At 44.8% G+C, this 25,728-nt stretch overlaps 1 protein-coding gene across 1 annotated transcript in view; it reads right to left on the minus strand.

The window, feature by feature from the left end:
* Positions 1–321: 321 nt before the first annotated feature.
* The window catches only part of znf385a (zinc finger protein 385A), an 81,544-nt gene continuing 56,137 nt past the window's right edge, over positions 322–25,728 (minus strand). The window contains 6 exon segments of the mRNA XM_080444186.1: positions 322–4,337; positions 4,825–4,917; positions 5,575–5,759; positions 10,649–11,026; positions 22,269–22,294; positions 22,296–22,435. Of these exon segments, the coding sequence (XP_080300312.1) occupies positions 4,074–4,337; positions 4,825–4,917; positions 5,575–5,759; positions 10,649–11,026; positions 22,269–22,294; positions 22,296–22,435 (1,086 nt within the window). The 3' untranslated portion in view covers positions 322–4,073.

The following is a 25,728-nucleotide window of genomic DNA, read 5'->3' on the forward strand; positions in this document are numbered from 1 at the left end:
CTATTCTTAAGCTACAGAATCATATGTGTGTTTCTGGTCAGTATCATGGTCAGTATTTTGTCGGTATCATGGTCAGTATCATGACAGTATCATGTTAGTATCATGTCACATCATATTGACATGATACTGACATGGTCAGGTCAAGTACAGTAAAAGTACCTCAAAGTTGTACTTTGATTAAATACAGTACTTGATTAAATGTACTTAAGTTACTTTTCATCACTGGATGTTACAGTAGGCTATAGCTCTTCTCTTGATCTGAATTAGTTGGGATTAAAGTAACTCTGGGAATTTACAAATGAATGCATTAGTGTGATTTATTATTGACTCAATATTATGTATGTATGATATAGTCAATATATATTTATCACAATGATTAAAATAAATATTTTGTGTGACAGGGTGTTTGATTTAATAAAACAGAGATGACATTTCATTTGATGATTTATTGACGTTTACTTTTTTCCACCATGGTTCTTGATACCAATAGTATTTTCCATAAAGTTTCTTTTTCATTTAAATTACACTTATAATATTTTACTCACATACATATTTTATTGTTTGATTTTCTTATTGCAATAAACAAGAGTAGCCAGTATGAGTTGGGTATTGCTACAGTTCGCCATACAAACTCTTTGTCCCTCTGACAATGAAATTCAAAAAATAACTTTTATTGGCAAGACAAAATTACACCGAAGCCTCTCCGTCTCTCTCTCTGCTTCAGGGGAGACCGAGGGCGGAATAAGGCTAAGGCTAGTAGCCTCTAAACACAGCTAACATGAAATACCTGCCCAGAAAATAGGAATCTAACATTTATTTTCCCATAGGTGAATAATGAGGATGAATCATTTGAGGATGACTACAAGTATGAACATATCTGTGCAGTTTGCTACTCGATGGAACTACAAGTGACAAGATTGCAACACTGAGTGGGTTAGGGTCATTGATCAAGTTTCTTATACAGTATCTGTGATCACAAATCAAGCCTCCCCATTTCATCTTCCTCTACCGTGATGATAGGCCACTTTAGCTCCAGGTCACCTCTGTCTCTGATTGGTGGAGAGTGGGGAGAGAGCGGGTCTCAACACACACTAGAATACATATAATAACACTATAATCCTGGAACAATAACTCACTTACAAAATGAACTCCAACAAGAAATGTTCTCATCAACCAAAAGAGAAAAGCACAATGGTGGAAGCCAACTCCCTGTTTATTATTATTATCATTATTATTTTTAAGTGATGGCATTATAATTTTTTTTTTGTATTGTTTTCTTTTTCTTTTTTTTAACCAAATTTCACACAAAAATAAAATAAAAACACAATGCAACACAAATGTCCAACTAAACTAGAGAAAAAGCCTGTGAACTGAATCTACTTTTAATCCCTTGATACCTGGAGTTGTACCCTGTTCCCCTTGCAGAGATACCTCAGTAATAGGGCCCTTTAATATGAAGGGCCGGTCCCTAAGCCCAGCTACTCCTCTCCGTCTCTCTGCCTCTCTCCATCTCTCCAACATCGGAGGGCATGTCGTACCTCCTCCATAATATGGAAGAACAGAAATGCACGTGAGCAGGCGTGCTGGACCTCGTTCACACACACACACACACACACACACACACACACACACCCCCCTAGACAACATGTCACAACCACAACAAATCACTCTGCTAAAAAAAATGCTCATTGCATTGCAATATGCAGACAAAGGTAAGACATTAGAGCTCATTGCTTCTCAATGAAAGGGCACAGTGTAAATCTCAATTAGTAGAGGGGGGTTAGTTTGAAGGTGTTCTGCAGGACAGTCGTGTCACTGCTCAGCCACCGCGGTGGCTTCCCCACGCTCGCTAACTGTCTGTGAGTCAGTCTGTCGGTGTGATATAATATATTGTGCCAGGATGGTCACAGTCTATCTATTCAATACTTCAGACTGGCAGCCTTCCAATCCCTCTGGCCCATTTCTCTTCTCCCTTGTCAGATACGGTCAGCGACACTTTCTCTGCCTAGAAAAATATGAGTTTTTGTTACTTTTGTTGCGAGGATGATGCACCAGCTGTGCGCACCTCTTTCATGGCGTGCACCGTATGCTATGTTCGTTCTTTCATAATCTCTTGTGTGCTATGGAGGTGAAATAATGACCCGAACAACACATACTAAACAGAGACACTATAACCAGTCATTGCAGCAACAAAAAAAAGAAAACAAACAAGTGCGTTTCATGGCTTTCAGTTGTAGGAAATTACATGGAGCCAGATGGCCACGGGTGTGGTGGCATCCTGGGTCCCAGTCTGGAGTGACATTGCCGGGGCTTCTGGTTCGGTTGTCACTCTAATTCAGCATCGTTCCGCTATGCCTTCATTTCTCCTCTCTCTTCTCCTTTCTGTCTTCCATTCCCATTCCTTTCAACGGCCTGCAGTGTTAGTAGGCAACGTTACTGTTGCCAAGGTCAATGTGCTGCCCCAACCCCCCCGTGCCGCGCCGCGCGTGCGTTACAGTTTCATTTAACCCCTTTGGGTGGGAGGGGTGGGGGGGACAAGGAGGAGGGACGGGGGAGGAAGGAGAGAGAAGGTCGATCCGGCGATGCAGAAGCCTGACCCTCCGGCGTCCTGTGGTGCGAGGCCCCATTGCAGAGAGTACAAGGGAGATCGATATGGCGGAACACAGGGTCATGCCATGGCACTGCCGCAGCGTACAGTATGAACGATGAGCACAGTGCGGTGGTGTGAGGATGACATATAATGACCTCGCTCTGTGAATAGCGCTACGCGACTGGGATTCAACCCACAAAGGCTTCTCTCATGACATCTATGAGCGATGCTGTACTATACTCTGATGTCCTTTGCTACCGTTGAGCCTACAGTGCGTGGTGGTGTGTCTGTTCAGCAGAAAAGGAAAAAAAAGCAACTCTAAGAGAAAATTGGGTTCATTCCTTTGGGTTCAAACTCTGATCATGTAGCACATAATGCTACAGCACAGACAGTACAGAATGTACAGTACCAATGTCTGAGTCCTGCAGTGCAACCCCCCTTCTCTGACTGTTATGGAGGTTGACGTAAGCATTCCCCCTCCCTCCAGCCATATTTGTTGGCATAGTCTTTTTTTAAACACAAATTTGTCTGGACCTGTGTGGGTCTGCATGCTGCCTGGGGTCAGTTTGACCGCTGACCCATGCCAGCCCCCTCTGCCCTCTCACCTAGCGCTAACCTTGAATTGACAGCCGATCCCCTACAGTCACTTTTCTGACCCCACACCACCACCACCACCACCACCATGCGTCTGGGGAAGACTGCGCCTGTCACCTAAAGACATGTTGCATCTAGTGAGTGCCTAGTGTCACAAACTGAGAAAGGGTTTTGCCTTCGCCGCTGGCTGGACTCCTGGCGCAGAGAAACATGTAGCCTACAGTAAGTACCGCGGAGGCCACCGTAGCTACAGTATACGGGGGCACACACATTGATTATAGCAAAGACCGATGGAAGCAGCTATCCTACTGACATAACACTACAGTCTTGCTGTTTAGAGGTGCATAGGGGTGAGAAGAACACATTGAACCATGAGGACGGGAGGTGAAACCAACCACCTCGGGCCCAGCATGATCATTTAACACTAGGCATGCTTCAACGTTTTCTTGCAAAGATCCACGTGTTACGTTTGTTTTGTTCTATTGAGGGCGACCATGGCGGGCCACAGTGGAAGAGAGGGGGGTAAGGGAGGGAGGGGGGGCGGTGGGGGGGTGAGGGGAGAGATGTACAAGGGAGTCCAATGCATAATGAATACCTCTCCTCTGTTCATCCAGTCCACCTATCACTGAGGAGTCTTTGAAATGAAGGGAGAGTTCCTGGTAAAGTGGAAAAAGAAGAACATATGCCCCTTCTCCTTTTTTTCTCCAGTGCTCGCTTCCCTCGCTTTTTCCTCTCACCTAGATATTTAAATGTTTGGATGTTTTTTAGTTTTTTTTAGTTTTTTTTCCTCCTGTCAATTGCTGTTGATTATGTTTATTTCTTCACAGTGTGCTTTTTTTTTTTTTGGAGTGGCTGTTCCTGACTGGTCCGAGGTGAAAGGGGGTGTGTGTCAGTAAGGGGAGAAGAGGATCGGGCCGTGGGCCGTGCGGATGGGCCCGGGCGCGGGTCTCAGGATGTGGCTGAGGGGCGGGCCCTGCAGTAGATGGTGGTGTGGATGATGATGGTGGTGGGCGGGATTCGCCGCGTGAAGTTGAGCCAGCCTGTTGTTGGAGGCTGCGGCCGCCATCGCCGCGGCGACAGCCAGGGGACTGGGCAAGAGCCCTGCACCCAGAGCTTTAGAGAAGCTCAGCTCCTTAGAGAAGGTCAAAGCAGACTAAAAGGGAGAAGAAGAAAAGAGGGCGGAAAATGGGGGAAGAGGAGCAGAGAGAGAGAGAGAGAGAGAGAGAGAGAGAGAGAGAGAGAGAGAGAGAGAGAGAGAGAGAGAGAGAGAGAGAGATTGAGAGTGATGGATAGGTGTGTGGGGGGAGGGGAGAAGGAGAGACCAGAATAAAACTATTAGTTCCAGAAGGTTAACATATGGAGGGGAGACATAGAAATTTAAAATTGTCTCCAGACTCTTTTGATCTGTCATAATGCAGAGCTTTTCAGTTCAATCAAGAAACATTTCCAGGAAGGGGAGACGGCCAAAAAACAGAGTGGCTTGAGAGCCTTGGTAGGGATTTAATCAACAAGTCTGAACCAATGCAAGGCCTTTCTGTTCTAGTTCAATAATGTGTATCTGATGATCTGTTCTTCTCAGGTTGCTACACTGCCGTGTCAGAGGAGCCCTTGGGGTTCAGAGGTGAGAGGTGAAAGGTTACCGTTAGGTCAGCTCCCCTGTGCTTCTTGTGTCGGCTGAGGAGGGGGTTGGGCTTTCCTGCCACGCCATCCCGATGCCTTCGACTCGATATGTGCTGCATGGAGGACACAGACAGGGGGCAGTGTTATGCTGCATCATAATGCATGACCAGCTCTCTTAACCGCATGAAGCCTGGCGTCCCTATTCTGGGGCAAACATTCAGCAAAAATAGCTGATCTACAAGCTCACAAAGTGTCTATTTTTGGCAAAGACAGTTGGTGTAGAGGGGAAAAATGCCAAAATGCAGTAACAACGCAAAGAAGAAAATATTCAATTGGCCAGTAAAATTTTTGTATTGTTACTGTATGTGATATTGAACTAATTGTATATCTATTCATGAGGTAATTTGTTTATCCCCCAAAATCATGAAGGCTGATTTGATCTTTGAGACGAATAGACAAATGCATGCTTTGATTAGACAATAAACGGAAGGCTTTCTAAGTGTCTGGACTGTACACAATAAAATCCTGAGTGTTCATTTATCCATTTGTGTAACTCAGTACACTCTCAGAGTTAAATGAACTAAGTATAATGTATTATTTACAGTATATTGTAATTTGCATACAATGTATGCAAATGGCCATGTTCAAATACAATGCAAAAATGTTATACTATGATGCCGTACAACACAATCCAATATTACATGTTGAAGCATTCATTTAAGATGTCATTTTCCTTCTGCTTTTTCTGGCAACCTAGAAAATCTGCACACCTGTTTGAGCTGCAGTTCAGAATTGACCCGCACGTTGCAGATCTCACAGTGGAAGGTGCGTTCCTGAGTGTTGGGGTCCACCGGCCCCCCTGCCTGCTCGCCAATAGGTTTGGGGCCCAGGCGCGGGTATGCCTTTATGGGGCCCAGCCCACTTCGCGCCTCCAGGATGGTTTTGTGTTTGGTACCTGGACACACACACACACACACACACATTTAGAGAAAGCTTGTGACAAACGGACATGGAAAACATATATGTTAACCAAATATTTTTTACTTGTGCAGTTTCTGTTTCCAGGAAGTGAATGTGATATTGTTTATTTATGTTTTTGGTGTCTTATAATCCCGTAAGGGATTGGGTCTTTTTGTATTGTAAAGCGTCCTTGGGTTTCTGAAAGGCGCTATGCTATATAAATTCTAGTTATTATTATTATCAAGACCAGAACATTATTCATCCATTCATTCACACAGGCACGCACATGCACACGCACACGCACACGCACACACACACACACACACACACACACACACACACACACACACACGTCATCAATGTTACTGACTCAGATTTAATGACATAATTAGGAGCTAACAAAGTATAATGAAACAATCTATTGAAGAATGTATTTAAGATGCATCACTATTCATGCTATCTGCCATATGAGTCATGCTGCCTCCATCTGCCAGCTCTCTCAGTCTCAAATAATGAGTCTGGACAGCGTCACTGACTCTGAAGCTCAAAGCGCTGATGGAGAGGCAGACAGTGACAATGACAAACATCAGGATATGAAAGAGTAGACTGTGTGTCAGTGGCAGGAGTTTTGCTCTAAACGAACACATATGTGCGACAGAGGACGTCATTACAGTGGGATAACCAGTGATGGAAGTACACACATGTTTTACTCAAGTAAAAGTATCAATACTGCAATGTAGATATACTCTGTTACAAGTAGAAGTCCAGTATTCAAAATGTACTTGAGTAAAAGTACAAAAGTACCAGCTTCAAAATAATACTTATAGTACCAAAAGTAAAAGTAGTTTAGTTCAAAAGTTCAAAATGCAAAAAGAAATCTTTTGAAAATAGCAGATCTACAAGCTCACAATGTGACACATTGTGAGCTTGTAGATCTGCTATTTTCAAATGGCCGAAATATATATAGGGCTATATATATAAAAAGTGTTTTGTAATAATAATTCAAATTAAAAAAAAGTAACTAGCAACTAACTTCATACTTGTTGTGGAGAAATGGTACAATATTTCCCTCTGAGATGTAGTAGGGTAGAAGTATAAGTATTGAAAACTAAATACTGAAGAAAGTAAAAAATACCTCACAATTGTAATTAAGTACAGTACTTGAGTACATGTACTTTACACCACTGGGATAACAGTGTAATGTAAAGTCTTCACCACTAGAGGGATACAGCCAGGCAGAGTTGAGGGAGGGAGAGGCTTTCAGTTACAAAACGGGACCAAGTGGTTGGAGTTAGAACGGTTGACATTGGCTGGAGATGAGAGAAATGAGCCACAGCTAGTCTCCAGTGCTAATGTTGTGACAACTGATTGGGAATGTCTGATTCAAAGAGGGGTGGGGAGGGGAGGGTGGAGTTAGTGAGGTCTTAGAGTCCTTCATGTCACACACAGGCATTAATATCAATGACTCAGCGACAATTGAGCTTCATGTGTCAAATGAAGCACTTTGGTGGCATTAATAATAATAATAATGCCAATAATAGTTTTATTTATGCACCACTTTTCTCAACGACATTAAAAAGAGCTTAGGCAATGGGATTAGAATGGATATGAGAATGTGTTGTGGGTTTCTTTTTATGTCCCATGAAATTATATATATATCTATCATGTAATTCCAATATAATCACTGACCCCGACAGATATAAAGATGTAGAGTGATTAAAACATAATGAAAGTCCAGGAATAAGTATGTAAATTAATTAACAACTCAATTATGTGTGGTCAGCCATCTAAGCAGCATCATTGATAAAGGCGATACAATGGGTTGACTCACTAATTAAACGTCTATTGATGTTTTACAGTCCTTCCAGCTGGTAATGGTCTTGGTAAAGTATGCGTTTGCCCTTAATTTATTTATTTTATCAGAATATTGCACAACCTTAGCTCGCTTAGATCATTGTTTTTTCTGCAGTATACAACTACACCGCAAAATCTGGAGTGTTAACGTACTTATTTTCTATTAATTACACAACCCATGAAGCCTTGAATTCATGGTGATTTTTTTGCTTTTGTCACATTCCTAACACAATAATTTGATGACCGGCGGAGTCTCCGGGAGGAGACTCAAAGAGTCTCCGACTGACTCCTACTCTCCTACTAATTATTGGCTCAGGAATAAGACAACAACAAATACATCTCATGAATTCAAGGCTTCATGGGGTGTATACTTGATAGAAAATAAGTATTTTTTTGGGTGAACTACTACGACAGTGTAAAGATGGACCTGCAAGGATAGATTTGTGTCAGATTAACACTCCAGATTTGACTGTGTAAAATGTATTGTAGTGTTTTTGCACAACTCTTAAGCATACCAATAACCTGCCAAAATAGCTTTCCGCTAACTAATTATGTTTTGTTCACGCACAAAGGCACACACGCAGGCGTGCGCGCACACACACACACACACACACACACACACACACACACACACACACACACACACACACACACACACACACACACACACACACACACACACACACACACACACACACACACACACACACACACACACACACACACACACACACACACACACACACACACACAGTACTGCAGGGAGAGAGAATACATGGGGGTGGGGGTGGATGGGGGAGAGGGGTGAGGCAGTATAGAGAGGGGGGCCTGGGGGCTGGGGTGTCTTCTGGGAGGGAAGAGGCTGGAATGACTGATTTAACTTGTGGCCAAAAATGTGAACTTGGGGTATTTTGTATCTGCCTTTGTTCTATTTTGGGCTGACGAGGCCCCTGTGGATTATTTTCATTTTTTCTGTCTTTGTGAGTTTGACTCAACGCGCAACACAAACAGACAAGACAGGTTTAAAAACATGAAAATAGACAATAGGTAGCGGGGAAACCGTTGCATAAATGTTGAGATAATACTGAATACACATTATCGTTCTTCTCTCTTACGGCTTTGAGTTTTTATTTTGTATTTTTTATCATTCGATTCGCGCCATATACTGTGCATGTTTTGACGTCTGCCTAGCATATGTCTTTATTTTTGGATCCATGGTTACATGCACCATTTTTTCTTTTTTTTTGAATGAGAGAGAAAGATTACTTCCAGATTGTTCTACCCACAGAGTTGATTTGAACTGTTAATCTTCCCCTGGGGTTTGAAGAACAGGGCGAGTGGGCTGACACATAGCGCATGTCACAGGGTCATGTTTGTTTTTAATCTGTTCTGTGCTGCTGATCTCTTTTTATAGTTACATACTGTATGCATGTACTGAACATCATGGATGGATGTGCACTGGTACGCACATGTGCAGCCTAATCTACTGCAAGATTACAGCTGGAAAACTGTTACTGCACAACAATAAACTCGTCATTCCATTCTCTTTGAGTGTGTGGGAGAGTGTGTGTGTGTGTGTGTTCACGCGCGCGTGCGTGCGTGCGTGCGTGCGTGTGTGTGTGTGTGTGTGTGTGTGTGTGTGTGTGTGTGTGTGTGTGTGTGTGTGTGTGTGTGTGTGTGTGTGTGTGTGTGTGTGTGTGTGTGTGTGCGCCTGTGTGTGTGTGCGCCTGTGTGTGTGTGCGTGCCTGCCTGCGTGTGAGTCAGTGGATCTCCAGGGTACTATAAAGAACCCTGCCAGCAGTTACATCAACCATAATGATCTCAGTGATTGCACTTTTATTGATTGACATTTAATTCTACATTAAGAAGGATCTGTTTTCATGTCTTTCAGTACTGGCTGCTCCAAGGCAATGTACTTACACCAAGGACAAGCCTGCTACAGTACATCACACAGCACACCTGAGTTACTGCGTTACTCCGTGTCTGGCGAGTGTGTGAGTTTGTGCGTGCGTGTGCGTGCGTAAATGTGTACGCGTGGATTGCGCTTGTGTGTGTTGTGGACATAGGTGTGCATGCAACAGAGTGTGGGTGTACAGGTTTGTGTCTGTGCGTGCGTGCGTGCGCATGCATTGCATGTGTGTGTGTGGAAAAGGTCTGCGGAGTATGGGCAAGCAGGTCTGTGTACGCCTGCCTGGGGAGCAAAATGTCCAAAAATAAAGAGTGGAGGTTCAAGGACCAACAGACACCAACAGTGTGGTGTCCTCTAGTGAGAAACAATGTCACACATAAAGGTAGACTGGTGCTGGTGGGCATGGACAATTAGATCAGGCAGTGAGTGGGCTGCTCAGTGACATTTAAAGCCCGTCTCATGTCTGCTCATGTGTGCGAAAACTGTCCTGACAGAACGCTGAGGCTGACGTCAAGGCAGAGAGAGATCACCCACATACAGTAATGACCTGCTCTTTTAGTTTCACCCTGTTTAAATCCTTCAGGTAGCTGTTACCAGTGTTACTCGTCCTGTTGAAGCAGCGTCGGGCATGCCTGCTGCCAATGACAAGATCAATCTTTGAGCAGGGGAGAGTTTTCTTTAAATAATTATGTCTCTGTGAGGTGAGGTGTGGATGTGCAGCCAGCGTGCCATATGAGAGAACACGTACAGACAGGTGAGCAGAAAAATACGCTGCCACGGGGCCACCTTGACGTAGCTCCGGAAAACAGGAGAGCAGTGCCTGGTTACAGAGTTTGAGTTTAAAGCCCAGTCGAGCGGATCGTTTATCTGCTGATCGGTGCTACTTTCAGAACCCTGCAGTCTCACACTGGAGCACTTATAGGAAACCTACAGGTACTTTTCTGAAAGCGCTGAATCAAGATGGTATGAGATAAGGGCAATGGTGTCCAGGTGTTTCTCTGTGTGCGTGTGAGCGTTTGTGTGTGTGTGTGTGTGTGTGTGTGTGCGTGTGCGTGTGCGTGTGCGTGTGCGTGTGCGTGTGTGTGTGTGTGTGTGAGGGTGTGTGTGTCAGGTAAAGCTACCTTTGTTGTGAGCCTCCAGCTGTGACAGGGAGTTGACGGCCACCTTGCAGAGGGAGCAGTAGAGTAGTTTCTTTGCCTTGTCCTCCTCTGTCTCTGGGTTGGAGGGGCCGTTGGAAGCCGGGACCCCCGCGGCCCCTGGTGAGCCCGTGCCCGGGGTCACCGAGCCGGGGGGATGCTCCGGATTGGCACTGCCACTGCCGTTGCCACAGCCCGGGGAGGAAGAGGACGGAGGTATCAGCGGTGGAGTCTGGGTGGGGAGGAGGTCGCACACCATGGGCATGGGGGAGTCCATGGGTGGTGTGGGTGGTGTGGGGAGAGGAGGGAGGGGCCCGGGGGCCAGCAGGGGGCCATTTAGCTGTACCAGCGGCATTGGTTCATCTACAGACGACAACAAAACAGAAAAGACAACATAAGATGGAAATTCTGTCAAATTGTGCAAATATCGGAAAAGTTGTTTTTCTGGGACAAATGGGCATATAACTCGAACAATAAAATGTTTTATTACACACTTTATGGCCCTTCAAGTCTGCGGTAAAGCAAAGTACCCTTGAAAAATCCACTGTTTGGACATTTCAACCACATCTCAAACCCAGGCCCATTCAAATGTGGAACCCAGTGTCTGGTGAGAGGATCAGACAAACCAACTTAAAGAGCTCGCATGCGGATAATGTTTGCTATGCCATATGACCCGTAATTGTGTTGAAAGGGTTCCCTTTAACTGCAAAAGCAGTAAGACTTGATGTGGATCAGACCAAACGGGCGTATATTTACAGTACGGTATACTGTAGCTCGTAGTACAGGAAGAGGCACATACATGGCGGGGGCATGATTGTTGGCCCTTTGAAGTGCCCTTCTCTCAATGATGTGGTCTCATATTATTGAAATGTTTCCGAGGGGAGAAATAGGAAACAGATACCTCAGCCTGTGGATGTTTTGACTTGCTCTCTCACACCTGTTATTTTTGGCTGGTACAGTGACACGATGGCACTTGTTTTTGAACCGGGCACAGACATTAAGGCCAAAGAAAACATCATAAATAGAGCACCCATCTTTTTTTCCTTCCTCTCTCCCTCGCTCTCTCTCTCTTTCTCTCTCTCTACCTTTATCTGTCCTTCTTTACCTCTCTGTCGCTCACAAACATACATGCTCATACTGTACATCCATATTACTAAATTCGCCCACACATGGTTTTGGTCAGCCACTCTCTTATGCAATGCTTTAGGTATTCACCAGGCCAAGGGTGTTGGCTGAAAAAAGACCCCCTAAATCTGGGTGGGGTGCAGTTCATAGTTCCACCCTGCCTCACTCCCCCCCTGCCGGCAGAGACCAGTCGGCCCTCCTCGAACCTCCACAGGACATGGAGCCACAAGGAGGGGATGTAATAGCCCCATGGGATTATGGGTGTGGAGAGGGCTGTGGAGTATTTCTGTGAAGAAAACAAATATTGACTTTAACTGCTCAATTTCCTTTTTAGGATTCCCATGTGCCTTTGTCATTTCATCACATGATGTAGCTTGTGATGGCTACGCTAGTTTTCTCTCTTCATATTACATCCTGTGAGGCAGCAGAGCGCTGGGCCTTATGAAACCCGATCATGTGGTGATTCATGTGTTATGTGGAGGCTGTTCGGAGGAGGTACTGTAACAAGACTTGTCCTGGCCTCCTCCATTGCATTAGCTCTGATGAAGATGCCATTGTGATGCCTTTCCATTCCACCACTTTCCAAGACAGAAATTCCGTCCTCTTTCCATATTGGAAGTTTCCAGCTGCTGAACTGCAGTCAGTATAGCACGTTTGTCAAACAGATGTTTTGTCAAAACCATATTTCTTACTCAAGACTCTGAATGGCATTCGAGAGCCCATAAAGTTGGGCTGGATCAAAGACAAGGGTGATGGGTGAGTGGTCTTTAGAGCCCAGAGAGGAGGGGCCTTCAGATTTACGCTGTGGCCACTTCACCACAACACACACTAAGCTGGTTTACTTAGCTGGAGAGTTTGCACACTGCAAGTGCAATGGGAAGGAAAGCTTAACAGAACGTACTACACCCTCATATTTTGAGGATGAATGGCTAACGGTTAAATAGAAATAGACTTGACAGTTGACGCACGCACACACAAACACGCACCCTCACACAAAAACACACACACACACACACACACACACACACACACACACACACACACACACACACACACACACACACACACACACACACACACACACACACACACACACACACACACACACACACACACACACACACACACACACACACACACACACACAGAGAACTCTTGGCTCGAGTGTCTGCTGAGGTAACACTGAGCTGAACCCATATAGCGTCTTTAGCATGTGGTTTGAATTAAGTTGAAGTGGGAAGGAATAGGGGTGGTGGACCAAATCTTAATAGGGGATTTCACGATGGACTGGATCCGTGCCACACCAAACCAAACCATCACATCAATATGTCTGGCTGGTTCTACCTCATACCACAGAGTTCTCCTGCTACACTCCCCACTGCACATATGTTGAGCTTCAGGTAATAAGTCTCATCATAACCTTTGTATCCATAATAATTCACTGGGGTCTGTCACTATAACCCCAAACTACTTGAAAAGCTGTTAGTCACAGTTGTGCGGTGAAGTATAACGTAGGCTAAGCAAAGGCTAAGCAATGCCTTTCGTCAACTTCATTGAACCCCCACACACCCACACACACACACACACACACACACACACACACACACACACACACACACACACACACACACACACACACACACACACACACACACACACACACACACACACACACACACACACAAAACACCACAATCAAAACACGAAACTCTTGTAACCCAAGAGGTTTCACAGAACACTCTGTGTTTCTTGATTGTGCAGAAACCATGGGACGCACTACTCGTCCTAATCCAACATTGATCAGGCAGTTGAGTTCGCTGACCTTCCTCCCAGAGCCAAGGCGACCGACGATGAATAATTCAATGGAACAGGTCATCAGAGAGAGATAATTCTATCCAGATGCTTTACCGAACTGCTCAAGTGTGTTTACATTGCTTTCATTTACTGGAAAATGTACAGAATGTGATCAGCGGGGAAAAGCTTTGTTGATTATTACCGAGCAGGGTTAATTGCTGCCAGAGCTACAGGGTTACATCAGGGCAAGGGGAGTCAAACTCATTTTGGGCCACGGGCTGAACTGGTCAAAATACAACCTGGACACGCGTGTGTTTCCGACACCGAAACGGCCGCAAAGAACGCTGCACAAAACATGATGAGTAGTGTTCTAAGCCAGGGGTTCTCAGCCTGTGGTGGGCCGTGAGGGTATTGCAATTGGGCCTCCAAATAATTGGCAAAACACCTTTTGATCTTGAACTTTCACCCTTGCCTTGGGTGAAAGTTCAAAAGTTCGTCCTGATATGATTCCATGTGTTGTAAGGCATAAAATATTCAAATTAGTCTGCTACCTTAATGAAAAAGTAGAAAGCCAATCGGTGATAGTAACTGTGTAACAGGGATATCACTTACGTAAGCAGATTTGCAGTGCATTGTATTGCATTACAGAACATAATCCAATCCAATCCAATCCACTTTATTTATAGAGCACACTTAAAAACAACAGCATTGAACCAAAGCGCTGTACACTACACTCAGTAAATAAATAAATAAATAAGGCCTCCCAGATGGAGGAGAGAAACAAATAAATAAAATATTGCTTTTCAGTTATATAAAAATTACATATTAAAGGTGAAAGCAGAACAGGAGGGAGTTATTACCATAATTGCTGGGACAGTGCGCACTGATGCATGCAGTGCTTAAATGTCAAACACATTACAGTGTGGTTCAAACCCAGGCAAACAGTGTTTGGACGTGCCTCTTTCAACGTGTCTAAAGAGTGGAGTTCAAGATTGGTGAACTTCTACCTGGCGTCAACCAATAGAAAAGAAGCGCCGTGTTTGGCAGGCATTTCGATTGTAGTTTTTTTTTGTTGTTGTTGTGAGTCAACCACTCCAACGTAAGTCAAATGAATTGCACACCAGAAAACCGGCACTGCTGCTCGCAACCCTCAAGACAACATGGGAAATTGAAGCGTGTGACCGTACCCTAAATCAGCCCTACACCCCCCGCCTCCCGGCCTCGTTCAACCCCCGCCCTGCTGTCCACTGTCCCTTTTTAATGATTGACGAGCTCAGACACCCAATGCTGTCCTCACAAGAGCTGAGACTCATTCATAATGCAGTAGGGTGCCTTCTACCCAGCCTGCAAATACAAATACTGACTCACACAAACACTTTTGATGAAAACTAACTTGACGCCAACGGGGAAAGTAAACTGTCAACTGGCGTTCGCAAAAGGAAAACATTCTTCATTGTCAACAGAAACTCCTGTTTAACATAAATGTCTTGGACCCGAGCGCACACAGAATAAAGCACGGTTGATTTGACGTCTATCAAACGTCAAATACGGACTAGAACGCTAAGCAGCATATCGGCCCCGCTGTGTAACTCAACACTGTAGCCGGTACACAGCCATGCAACTCTAGCCCTCACATGAAAGTCATCCATTCAATTGACCTTGTTGTGTGCGCGTGTGTGTGCGTGCGTGTGCAGAGTTAAGCATAATATCAGGGTGGGTTTAATGTGACCCTCCATTAGAGTGGGAGTGTCAGGGAGAAGGAGAAGGAGGGAGGGAAGGATAGAGTCTCTGAAGCTAACAGCTGACCCTTCTCTCCTGATCTCAGAGGCCCGGCCAAACCCTCAGCTCCTCCCGGCCAAATCCCCCAAAAGCCACAGGCCTTCCACGTGGGGAGACCGCGCACCACAGCCCTTTCTGTCCGTCATCCCTCCACTCACAGCCTCAACAGCACTTGTCTCCTCAGTGTTTACGTTCACTTTGTCTTGTTATTTTTCCAATCATTGTAGGACAATTACAACCAAATATTTTCACCCATCCCTCCCCGACTTCCGTTCCTCCCACGCCCCCCCCCCATCCAGATCACATGACATAACAATATACATACCACACACAAAGAGAAAAGGAGACAAATACATAAATACATACAAAAAATAAAAATATCATTGTCCACCAAAGTTACTATCAAAGTGAAAATAAAAAAGGAAGGAAGAACAAACCACAATTCTATCAGAATTGACATGGTATGTGGTCTCAATGGGTCGACCCACAGCTCCCCCACACCAACACAAACTCTCAGCGTTCATTTAAATCTGAGACTGCACAAATGTAACCAAATGGACCCACTTTTGTACACTCTCTAAGTTACAAGTTAAATAGTTATATAGTTAAAACGAAAATTACTGTATACAGTACATACACTTTTAAAGCAATATGTGCAGTATATATATATATTTGACTGTTGCTCTATTTCGGCCCATAACAGACTCGCCCCTCCCCCACTCCCCGTTTGTTGAAATCATTGTTGGCAAGATGTGCTGCATATTTTCACAGGATATGAAGTATGAAGCAGCCAGTGAATGATAAGGAAGTGGGAATGTATCAGTAATGGTCTGAGGATCACATCTCCGCGTCCTGATGGAATATGAACTTGTGCTATAAGCCCTTAAACCAAGTCAACAAAGGTGACGTCCACGCGATACAAACAGAACCCGTGCATCAAGCTATCAACACTAAACATCGCACCTTATTTACGGGGTTCTAGTTATTCATAGGTGTACGACAGTGTCCTGCACCAAAAAAAACTCATATCTACCAGCTCAAGTCATCGCAATGCGACGTTTTTTGAGCTCGTAAATCTGCTATTTTCCATGTCGTACGACGAACACCCATCTCTCTCTGTGCACGTGTGCACGTGTTTATGTGAGCGTCTGTGAGTCTGGGCATCATGTGTGTGTGTGTGTGTGTGTTTATGTGTGCTTGTGTGGCCCATAATGTGTATTTGCGTGTTTGTTTTCATGTGTGTTTGTGTGGCTATAATCTGTGTTTGGTGTGTGTCTGTGTTCATGTGTATTTGTTTGGACATAATCTGTGTTTGTGTGTGTTTGTGTTCCTGTGTGCCAGTGCGGACATAATGAGTGTCTGTTTGTGTAGGTGTGCATCAACAGTGCACGTGTTGTTTTTTTCAAGTATACAGTACGTGCACGCCACTCGTACAGTATGTGTTTTTATCAGCTCTACAGTCAGGCCCCCAGTGTATTTATGAGCCATGTTAAGCTCCCCCAGCGTCCAGACGCCAGGCTCCCAGCTGGGGCCCACAATACAGCTGGCTGCTCCCACAGCCCTGTCCATGGCCATGGAGCACACTGGAGCAGGATCACACCGAGTGCACTGTGATGGGACACATGCACGCTAATTAAATTCTTATTATGTGCATATCTAACACCCGGGATTCGAACCCGGGTCTCCCGCGTGGACAGCCAACATCTTAACCGCTAGACTAAAAGGTAATTCCCAATAATACAGGGGAGATATTAAGACTTTAAGGCAGAGGTCTTCAACAGGGGGTCCGCGACCCCTAGGGGGTCCGCGGAGGTACTGCAGGGGGTCCGCGAAATTGTTGTTAGATTAAACAATCTTTTTGTTTTTAAACATTTTTAAAACTTATTTTTTTTTTTTTTTTCAAAAATGTAAAATTGTCTTTAAACATGACATATTTTAATTTTACATTTACAACCATCACATCTACATAAACGTTCAGGCAGTTTATGTACAGTAGATGTACTGGTTGTAAATGTAAAAAAATAAATAAAAAAATGAACAAGTAGCGTCATGACGCTTGTGACAGACGAGAGTCATGTGAACCATGGCTACTACTGGGACAACCTGTATAGGAGCAGGCAACCATTGTTTCATATAAAACACAATTTTATACATAAATATACGATATATGTGGTGGCCCCCCTACCCTACGAGGTAGGGGGTCCCTGATCCATCACCCCATCAGTTTGGGGGTCCCTGGCCTGAAAAGGTTGAAGACCCCTGCTTTAAGGTCATCAGGCTGAGGCTGTGAGTTACTCTGCTATCACACATACTGTATGTAGCTACTGTATATACACACACAGTCACATACTGTACCACCACCACCCACACACGCACGCACACGCACGCACACGCACACACTGTAGATAAACAGACGTACAGTGAGCGATCACACACACAATGCATATAATATACACACACAAGCAAACAAGCAAGGATCCAAACCAGGAAGCGAGAAGGTTCCAGGGTCACGAGAAAGCTGCTTGGATGGAAAAAAGCATTCTTTCACATGTTGCTGGTTTCAGATTTAGACCATGGCAGGCTTATGTTGGCTCCTCTACGCTCTTGGACTTCTCTCTGGAGCTGGCCTCACATCCCCCATGAGGGAGGGAGGCGTACGGGCTGGCCTTTTACAACTATGGGGTCGGCAGGAGAAAACCACCAAAGACGACAAGGGTGGTGATTTAGGGCTTGAACTTAGGGCTTGAGACACACACACATTGAAATGCCAAGGTTTCGTTTTTTGTTTTTTTTGCTTTGACACTGTCCCAGTATGTTGGCCTTTTTTTGTCATTGGAGTTTTATCTTTTGTTAAATTGCATTTGCCTTTGTGTATGCCCTGTGGCTTTCCTGACATCAAGGTAGACTGCTAAACGGAAACCAACCTACAAGTACACACAGTAAATGTCAACAACACGTGGTTGGTTGATTCATTCATTTATTCATTCCCTTCAGTGACTGAACCAGGGACAGACTGCATGGTGGCACTGAGGGAATGGAAAGTTCCGGGCAGGGAAAAGAGGACAAAAACACAGAATGCCCAGTCTCAAAGTAATAGTTTAAAAAGGGATTGATGTGAGAGAGAGAGAGAGAGAGAGAGAGAGAGAGAGAGAGAGAGAGAGAGAGAGAGAGAGAGAGAGAGAGAGAGAGAGAGAGAGAGAGAGAGAGAGAGAGAGAAAGAGAGAGAGAGAGAAAGAGAGAGAGAGAGAGAGGTGTAGAGGGAGAAGAATCATGATCATGACAAATAACAAGATAACCTGTTATTTGTTATTGTTATTACACACACACACACACACACACACACACACACACACACACACACACACACACACACACACACACACACACACACACACACACACACACACACACACACACACAGGGGATGCCTTGTGAAGATGGCCATAAAACGACCATGGTGTCGTGCCAAGTCACCTGCTCATAGGCTAAACGTGGTGAGGGCTAAACGTGGTGAAGGCTAAATGTGGCGAAGGCTAAACAATGGTGAAGGCTAAAGCCAGTGTTGCATTGTTTGGAGTGAACAAAGCATTGCTGTGGTTTGGATGGAGCAACCCACTGTCATTTCTGGAGGAATCTTGATGCCTATACTTAAGTCAACCTGTCAGTCATGGCAGCAAGCACATCTGGCTTCTGGTTTTCACATCAGCCAATTTATTCTTCTATAGTGTTACGTAGTTCTTTTGGCGGGCGTGTATTAAATGTTTGCATTACCTCTTTCTGAACTCAAAGAAGAAGAAAACCCTCGCCCTAGATTTACAATACAATATTCCATCCCAGTTTCAGCCTCTGCAGTATTAGAATTATGAGAGTGCTGACATTTGAGTAAGCTGAGGAGCACAAGTGTTACAGACACTTTTGATTTAAGATTAAACAGAATCAATCATTTGTGTCACTTGAAGGAATAATACAACTATTTTACATAGTTTTTGTTTCTATTCTGAAATTATTCAGAAATCTTTGGCTATGATTTGGAACATCTAAGCCTCGATGTGACATGACAACAGAATCCAGAGGTTTATAGTCAACCTGTTTCCAACCTCAACCTGCTTCCTTCCAGCTGATGGTCACCTGTTTTCACTTAAGAAATGCCAACAACTACTAACGCATGCTAGATTTACAACTTAAAACAGGCTGATCCCAAGGTTAGGTTCATACAAGACTACCTACCTATTAAAAATGTAATGGGTTCAGGACTACTGACATTTTGAATGAACGTACCATTTTTACATGGGACTTGGCCATTTCATTTCATTCCACAATAGTTATTTATATGATTAACTGGAGGCTCTTACTCAGCCATGTGTGAATTATTAAGAGGAACTGTTTCATTTTTCTCCAAATATTTCTCCAACAATTATTTACATATGCGTGAGTCCACACACACAGCTGAAAGAGTCTCTGAGCTGTGGAGTCCACGTGTTGGCTAATGGCTATAAGAAACCTATTATAGAGATGAGCCAGTTGTTAAAGGGATAGTTCACCCAAAAAATCACCCCATGTGCACGCCACAAACAGAACTGTGCAGAGGTTCCGGTAGGAGACACAAAGGAGACCGGTCAAATTATTGGCTTAGGAATGCGACAAAAACAAAAAAATATCCATGAATTCAAGTCTCCATGGGGTGATTAATCAATAGAAAAAAAGTCATTTTGGGGGTGAACTATCCCTTTAATACAGGACTCAACTTGTACTGGTGGGAAAGAGAAGACCTCTAGTAGTAGTAGTAGTAGTAGGTCAGAGAGGCTTATATCAGCCCAACGACGGTGCATATCCCCTTTTCAATGCTCAGGACCGTTGGGAGATGGATTGCTGAGGTGGAGCGCTACACCTATACCATCAGATCCCAGTCCTTACCGCATGACTTTACCCATGCAACTCATACTCAGAAGACCTCTAGTCCCTAGCTTTGATTAGAGATCACACAGCAAGAGGAGAGGACTAACCAGAAAGGACAACATATTCCAGGGCCTGTTGTGAGACATGTGTGTGACAGTGCTCAGTAGCAGAAGACAGCAATATCTTTATTTCTGGCGATTACAGAAACTGTAATCATGCCTCAGGTATAACCTTGTGGGCAGTAAATACCAGCCGGAGAGACCCTACATGTGTGAAGTCTGTGGCAGAGACCTTATTCAAAGTGTACACCTTAGTACCATTTAATGACTCACAGTCAAACAAGATGATATACAGTTGAGTTTTAAAATGAAGTCCATAAAGAAGTGCCAAATTCCCAGCAGTTTTCATTAACGGCCAAGCAGGTGTCGCTATTTCCCCCCCTGCTGGCTGCAGAGCAATTACCACTCCACTTTACACTTAATCATTGTCATAAATACTTTATGCTTTCAGTCGCTCGTTTAAAGTCTGCTTTCAATTACCATGATATGAGTTTTTGTAAATTATGGTCCCATTCATTAAATTCTACTGGCTCTACTGAGTGAAGACCTGCCCACGCTGCAGTTCCAGCCAATAGCATTCGTTTTCCGGTTGCTTTTCGGGACAGGAAGTTCAAAACGTAGAAACCAATGGGTGACGTCACCGTTACGTTTTTTATAGTTGATGTTAAATACACCAATATTTGGCACCGGGAAGAGACTCTTCCCTGCCTGTGGGTTGATGGCTGATTTATCCTCTGTGCATCAGCTCGATCATAGACATATAAAAGGTAGACGCCTCCTCCAACTCTGGGGCATCTATATCTGCGGGCGCCATTTTTGGGACGGCAAACTGCCTATCAAAGTGACTACTGGCCAATCACAGCGCGTCTTTTCCGGGGCTTGGCAGAATCTAGTTGTATTCAAATATAAAATTTTTATACAACTAGATTCTGACAAGACGCGCTGTGATTGGCCAGTAGTCACTTTGGGTGGCAGGGTGCCTTCCCAAAAATGCCGGCCAGCGGATACAGGTCGCTCCAATGAACTGCAGCGGCCAATGAGGTATCTAGGTTTCTATATCTATATGAGCTGGATGACCAACGGGTGTGCAGTCACTGTGTAGCTCTGAGTCTAATTAGTTTGAACAAAGGGATTCTACCGTTGCGCCTCAAGCCTTAGACGGCCGGTCCGGTGCGTCACAGGAGTAGGGACAGTATATGCAGAAGAGAGAACACTGGAGCAACACGGACAGTTTAGGCCTTTTATTTATTTCGGTGCAGGTAAAACAGATAGACTGACGTTTCGGTCTTTCGACCTTCCTCAGAGTCATAGGTGGCAGCAACAAGGTAAGCAGTTATATACAGAGGTGAGCATGGGCTGTGCTCTCAATAAACCAATGGTGGATGGCCCTCTGTTTAGTGGTAATTACCTAGTACTGCATGTCACAGTCTCAAGGTTGCGCCCATCAGTGGTGATTAGGCTTAGATCTGGGCATGTGGACCAATTAGCATATTACAAGATATAGAAAATAGTCTACACATTTGGTGCCTTGTTAAGGTTGGTTTAAAAACAGTGTGTTTTTAAACTTACACTCTGAGGAAGGTCGAAAGACCGAAACGTCAGTCTATCTGTTTTACCTGCACCGAAATAAATAAAAGGCCTAAACTGTCCGTGTTGCTCCAGTGTTCTCTCTTCTAATTAGTTTGACTCGGGACAGGTGGGACTGCTTAAATCTCATTAAATCGGATTATGACTGTGGGTTATTTCTTCATATTGTGGGGGGTAGCTCTTTCCCAAACTCTTGTTATCCAGCTCATTTCTAGCTCATAACTGACACTCCAGCACTCCTGTGTGCAATTATTATTCCCTCAACACGCCCATGGGAATCAATAACGGAACTGCACAGGATTACTTCATCCATTCTTGTCTATCCTTGATTGCGGTCTTAGGGAGTTTAAATACTGTTCTCTCACCTGGTTTGCTGGGGTCGCTGTCGAGGGGGGCCCCCGGGGGGAGATGGGGAGGAGGTGGGGGGTACGGTCGGAGGCTTGTCCCCCTCCTGGGGGCGAGTCTTAGAGGTCTCGATGCCTTTCACTCTCCTGGCATGTCGGTTGCCTTTGTAGTGCGCTTCTGCCTGACTCTGGGAGGAGACACAGACGAAAGAGAGTAAGTGAACTGTAATATCAACATGTGAATAAAACATTGCATGCTGTTTTTGACTCAATGGCAAGACTTGCGCACGCACACACACATGCCTGCCTGCATGTAATTGTCAGCATGTTATTCAATATACAGTACACTGGAGACTTGAGGGCACCGACTGCAGGCAGGCTTACAGGTGATAGATAGCTGCGTTGCAACATGGGGATACAATGATGCAGTCCAGTGTGGTAATGGAAACACCACGGGACGATAAAACCTTGGACACTGCCTAGACTAGATTTTCTGAGAATCCTATGGTCATGTCTCCTGTGGCGATGAATGACCAGGCCGTTGAGGTTGTGCAGCAATACAAATATCTTGTAATGGAGCTGACCTTTGGGCCTCATGTGGATGCCTTATGAGGAAAAGCCCATCCATCAGTGCATGTACTTTTATTACAAGCTTTCAAAGTTTTCACCACTTAAACCCTATACTTAGTTGACCGGATCCCCAAGGGCCCTTACCTGTTTTCACTCTACACTAATATCTTCAGTGCAAATAGGCAATCCATGTGTCGTTGTGAGCTTGTAGATCAACTATTTTTGCCAAATGTTTGCCCCAGAATAGGGTACGCTAGGGTTAGTGTTCACAAGACCTTCATGAAGAAATCTTGTTTTATTGAATCAGTCGTCACATTCACCTTTGTCAGCTGGTACAGGTACATATACTATTAGTGGTGCTCCAGCTTTTCCATGTCAAGGACTCCCAAAATGATATAAATTTGGCCGCGGACCCCCATCTCAAAATATGTCGTTCCAGGGACCCCCAGAAGCACAGATCAGAGTTAAAAATGTTCGCTTTAAAACATATATACTGCATATACAAACATTTGCATCTACAAGCTGTGTGTGGCGGGCTTACACAGCTCAGATATACAAGCTTGTAGCTTGTATATCTGCTATTTCTGAATAGCCAAAGAAATCTTAAAATGACACAGATGCGTTCCTGGTCTTAATGGATTAAAGGTGAGCAGCAAAATTGTAGGCACAACCTTCAACAGCCTTTCCCATATGTACAAGGTCAGGCCCATTCAATCCTGTCTAATGAGCCTGTCTGGCTGCACAATCTGCCACGATGCAGGACCCAAGGACTCAAGAATTCATTTGTCTCTGCTGCTTTTTAAATAATTTAATGTGATTTTATTGAAATCATTTAGTATTGTCCATGTATTACTGTCTGTCTGATGGTTGTGTGGTTACTGCTGGCTGTACTACAAATTGCTCCTCTGGGATCATGAAGATAATTAATGATAACCTTGGGACTTGAAGCCGCCTCTGTCATCTTACAGTATATAAGTGTTCGTCAGTGGACTATCACCTACTGGGGAAGTAGTGTATACGTTAGGTTTATGGCATCTGTCAGGTCCAGTCAAAGTTTTGACGTGCTCTGTCTGTAGACACCCGTAGCCAACCCCCCCCCCTACCACCACCACCACACACACACCTAGTTTTCCAGCCATTTTCATTACGACAACCATGTTGACAGACATTCTGAGTGGAGTTGAACATGGGGTCAGTGGGATGCCAAACTGTCTGCCTATAGGCCCCTAAAGCACCCCCACCCCCCACCCGTCTTATCCCCGCCACACACACAGTATATAAATGTACTGCACTGTGCTATGCAGGAATTCATGCATGGAAGCGCGCGCACCCACACACACACACACACACACACACACACACACACACACACACACACACACGCACACACGCACACACACACACACACACGCACACACACACACACACAGCATACAGTAGGCTGTGCAACATCAATGGGTTGTTGGCATTCGTGGGCTCTTACAACACAAATTTCTGTGATCGGCCCCAGCTGCTGGGAGAGGGTCAGATGGCCCTTGGACAAAACCCAGACTTAATTGCTTGCTTATGGAGTGACCGGACTCTAAATATACACGCTACTGGGCAGCCGACAGCGGTATCTGTAATATATCAAGGATGAGATAGCAGACAGATGAAGGTATAGTCTTTGTGGCTGAAGGTTTTCAGGCACTAAATGTCCAGCATTCCAGCAGAGAAAAACAATGTGTGCAGATCCATTACAGGGGCTAGTGAGAGTAATCCTCTGTTGAAAAAGTAGCTCCTTGCTAATGTGTTTACTCTGGAGGTAAACAACAGAGGTGAGTCATCCATCATTGGACCACGGGGACATCACGGTTGTCTCTGAGCGTGTGTGTGTGTGTGTGTGTGTGTGTGTGTGTGTGTGTGTGTGTGTGTGTGTGTGTGTGTGTGTGTGTGTGTGTGTGTGTGTGTGTGCGTTAGGTAGGGAGGTCATCTGTGTGACTGGAACAGAATGGTGGATGAGATGGGAAATTGGTGAAGCAAACCAATGGTCTAGCTAGCTCATCATCTGGGTCACTGTGAAACTCCAAAACACACACACTTACACACTTTATCTTTGAGGGGACATCATAACAGTTTTACTTTATGAAAAATGCCACGTTTAACATGCTGACCCAACCTAACCGTAAAAATCCCTATCCCTTACCCTCACCTAACCACTAAAATGTCTAATCTACCCCAACCTGAAAAGTAATCGTAAAACGAAATTTCTTAACCATAAAAAAAATGACCCCTTTACTCATGGGGACCAGAACAATATCCTCACAAGCTAGATGTCTGGTTTTACTATGCGCATGGGGACCTTTTGGTGCCCACAAAGATAAATGCACACCCTTCACTGAAACACACGCTTAAAACCGAAGTGCAGCACTTAAAAGTGGATCAGGTAGCAGCTTGGAAACAGCCTGCCTACAGCCCGTCTGGCCGGTCTGCCAGCCATGTGTGGGGCTCACGTGCACGTGGCCAAGTCAAAACATTTGCATCCAGTGGATGGACGATGACGATGAAGAGGATTATTAAGTGGTGGGCCTGTGCCACATTGCTTGGGAGACACTGCCGTACAGTAGGTGGTCTCGTGGACGGCTGCTGACAGCTGCCATAGGTGCTGAAAGGCCTGCGGACGTTGAGTGGCACCGAGGGCATCACACTACCCAGGGGGCTAAGGCCTGGGGATAAAATGGCCGGACAGGGCCAGGACATGGGGAGTATAATGGTTGGGGGATGTCTGCATGAGCATGCGTGCTCTGAGCGCATGCCTGAGATGACATGCTGGAAGCATACGTGCCCTGGCACAGTGAAAACAAGGCCCAGTATAGCAGCGGCTGCCCCTGCAGTGTTTAAGCCACGGGGCATATATAATTGGTGATGACAG

The sequence above is a fragment of the Gymnoscopelus braueri genome (assembly GCF_963280865.1).
Source record: "Gymnoscopelus braueri genome assembly, chromosome: 12".
Taxonomy (NCBI): domain Eukaryota; kingdom Metazoa; phylum Chordata; class Actinopteri; order Myctophiformes; family Myctophidae; genus Gymnoscopelus; species Gymnoscopelus braueri.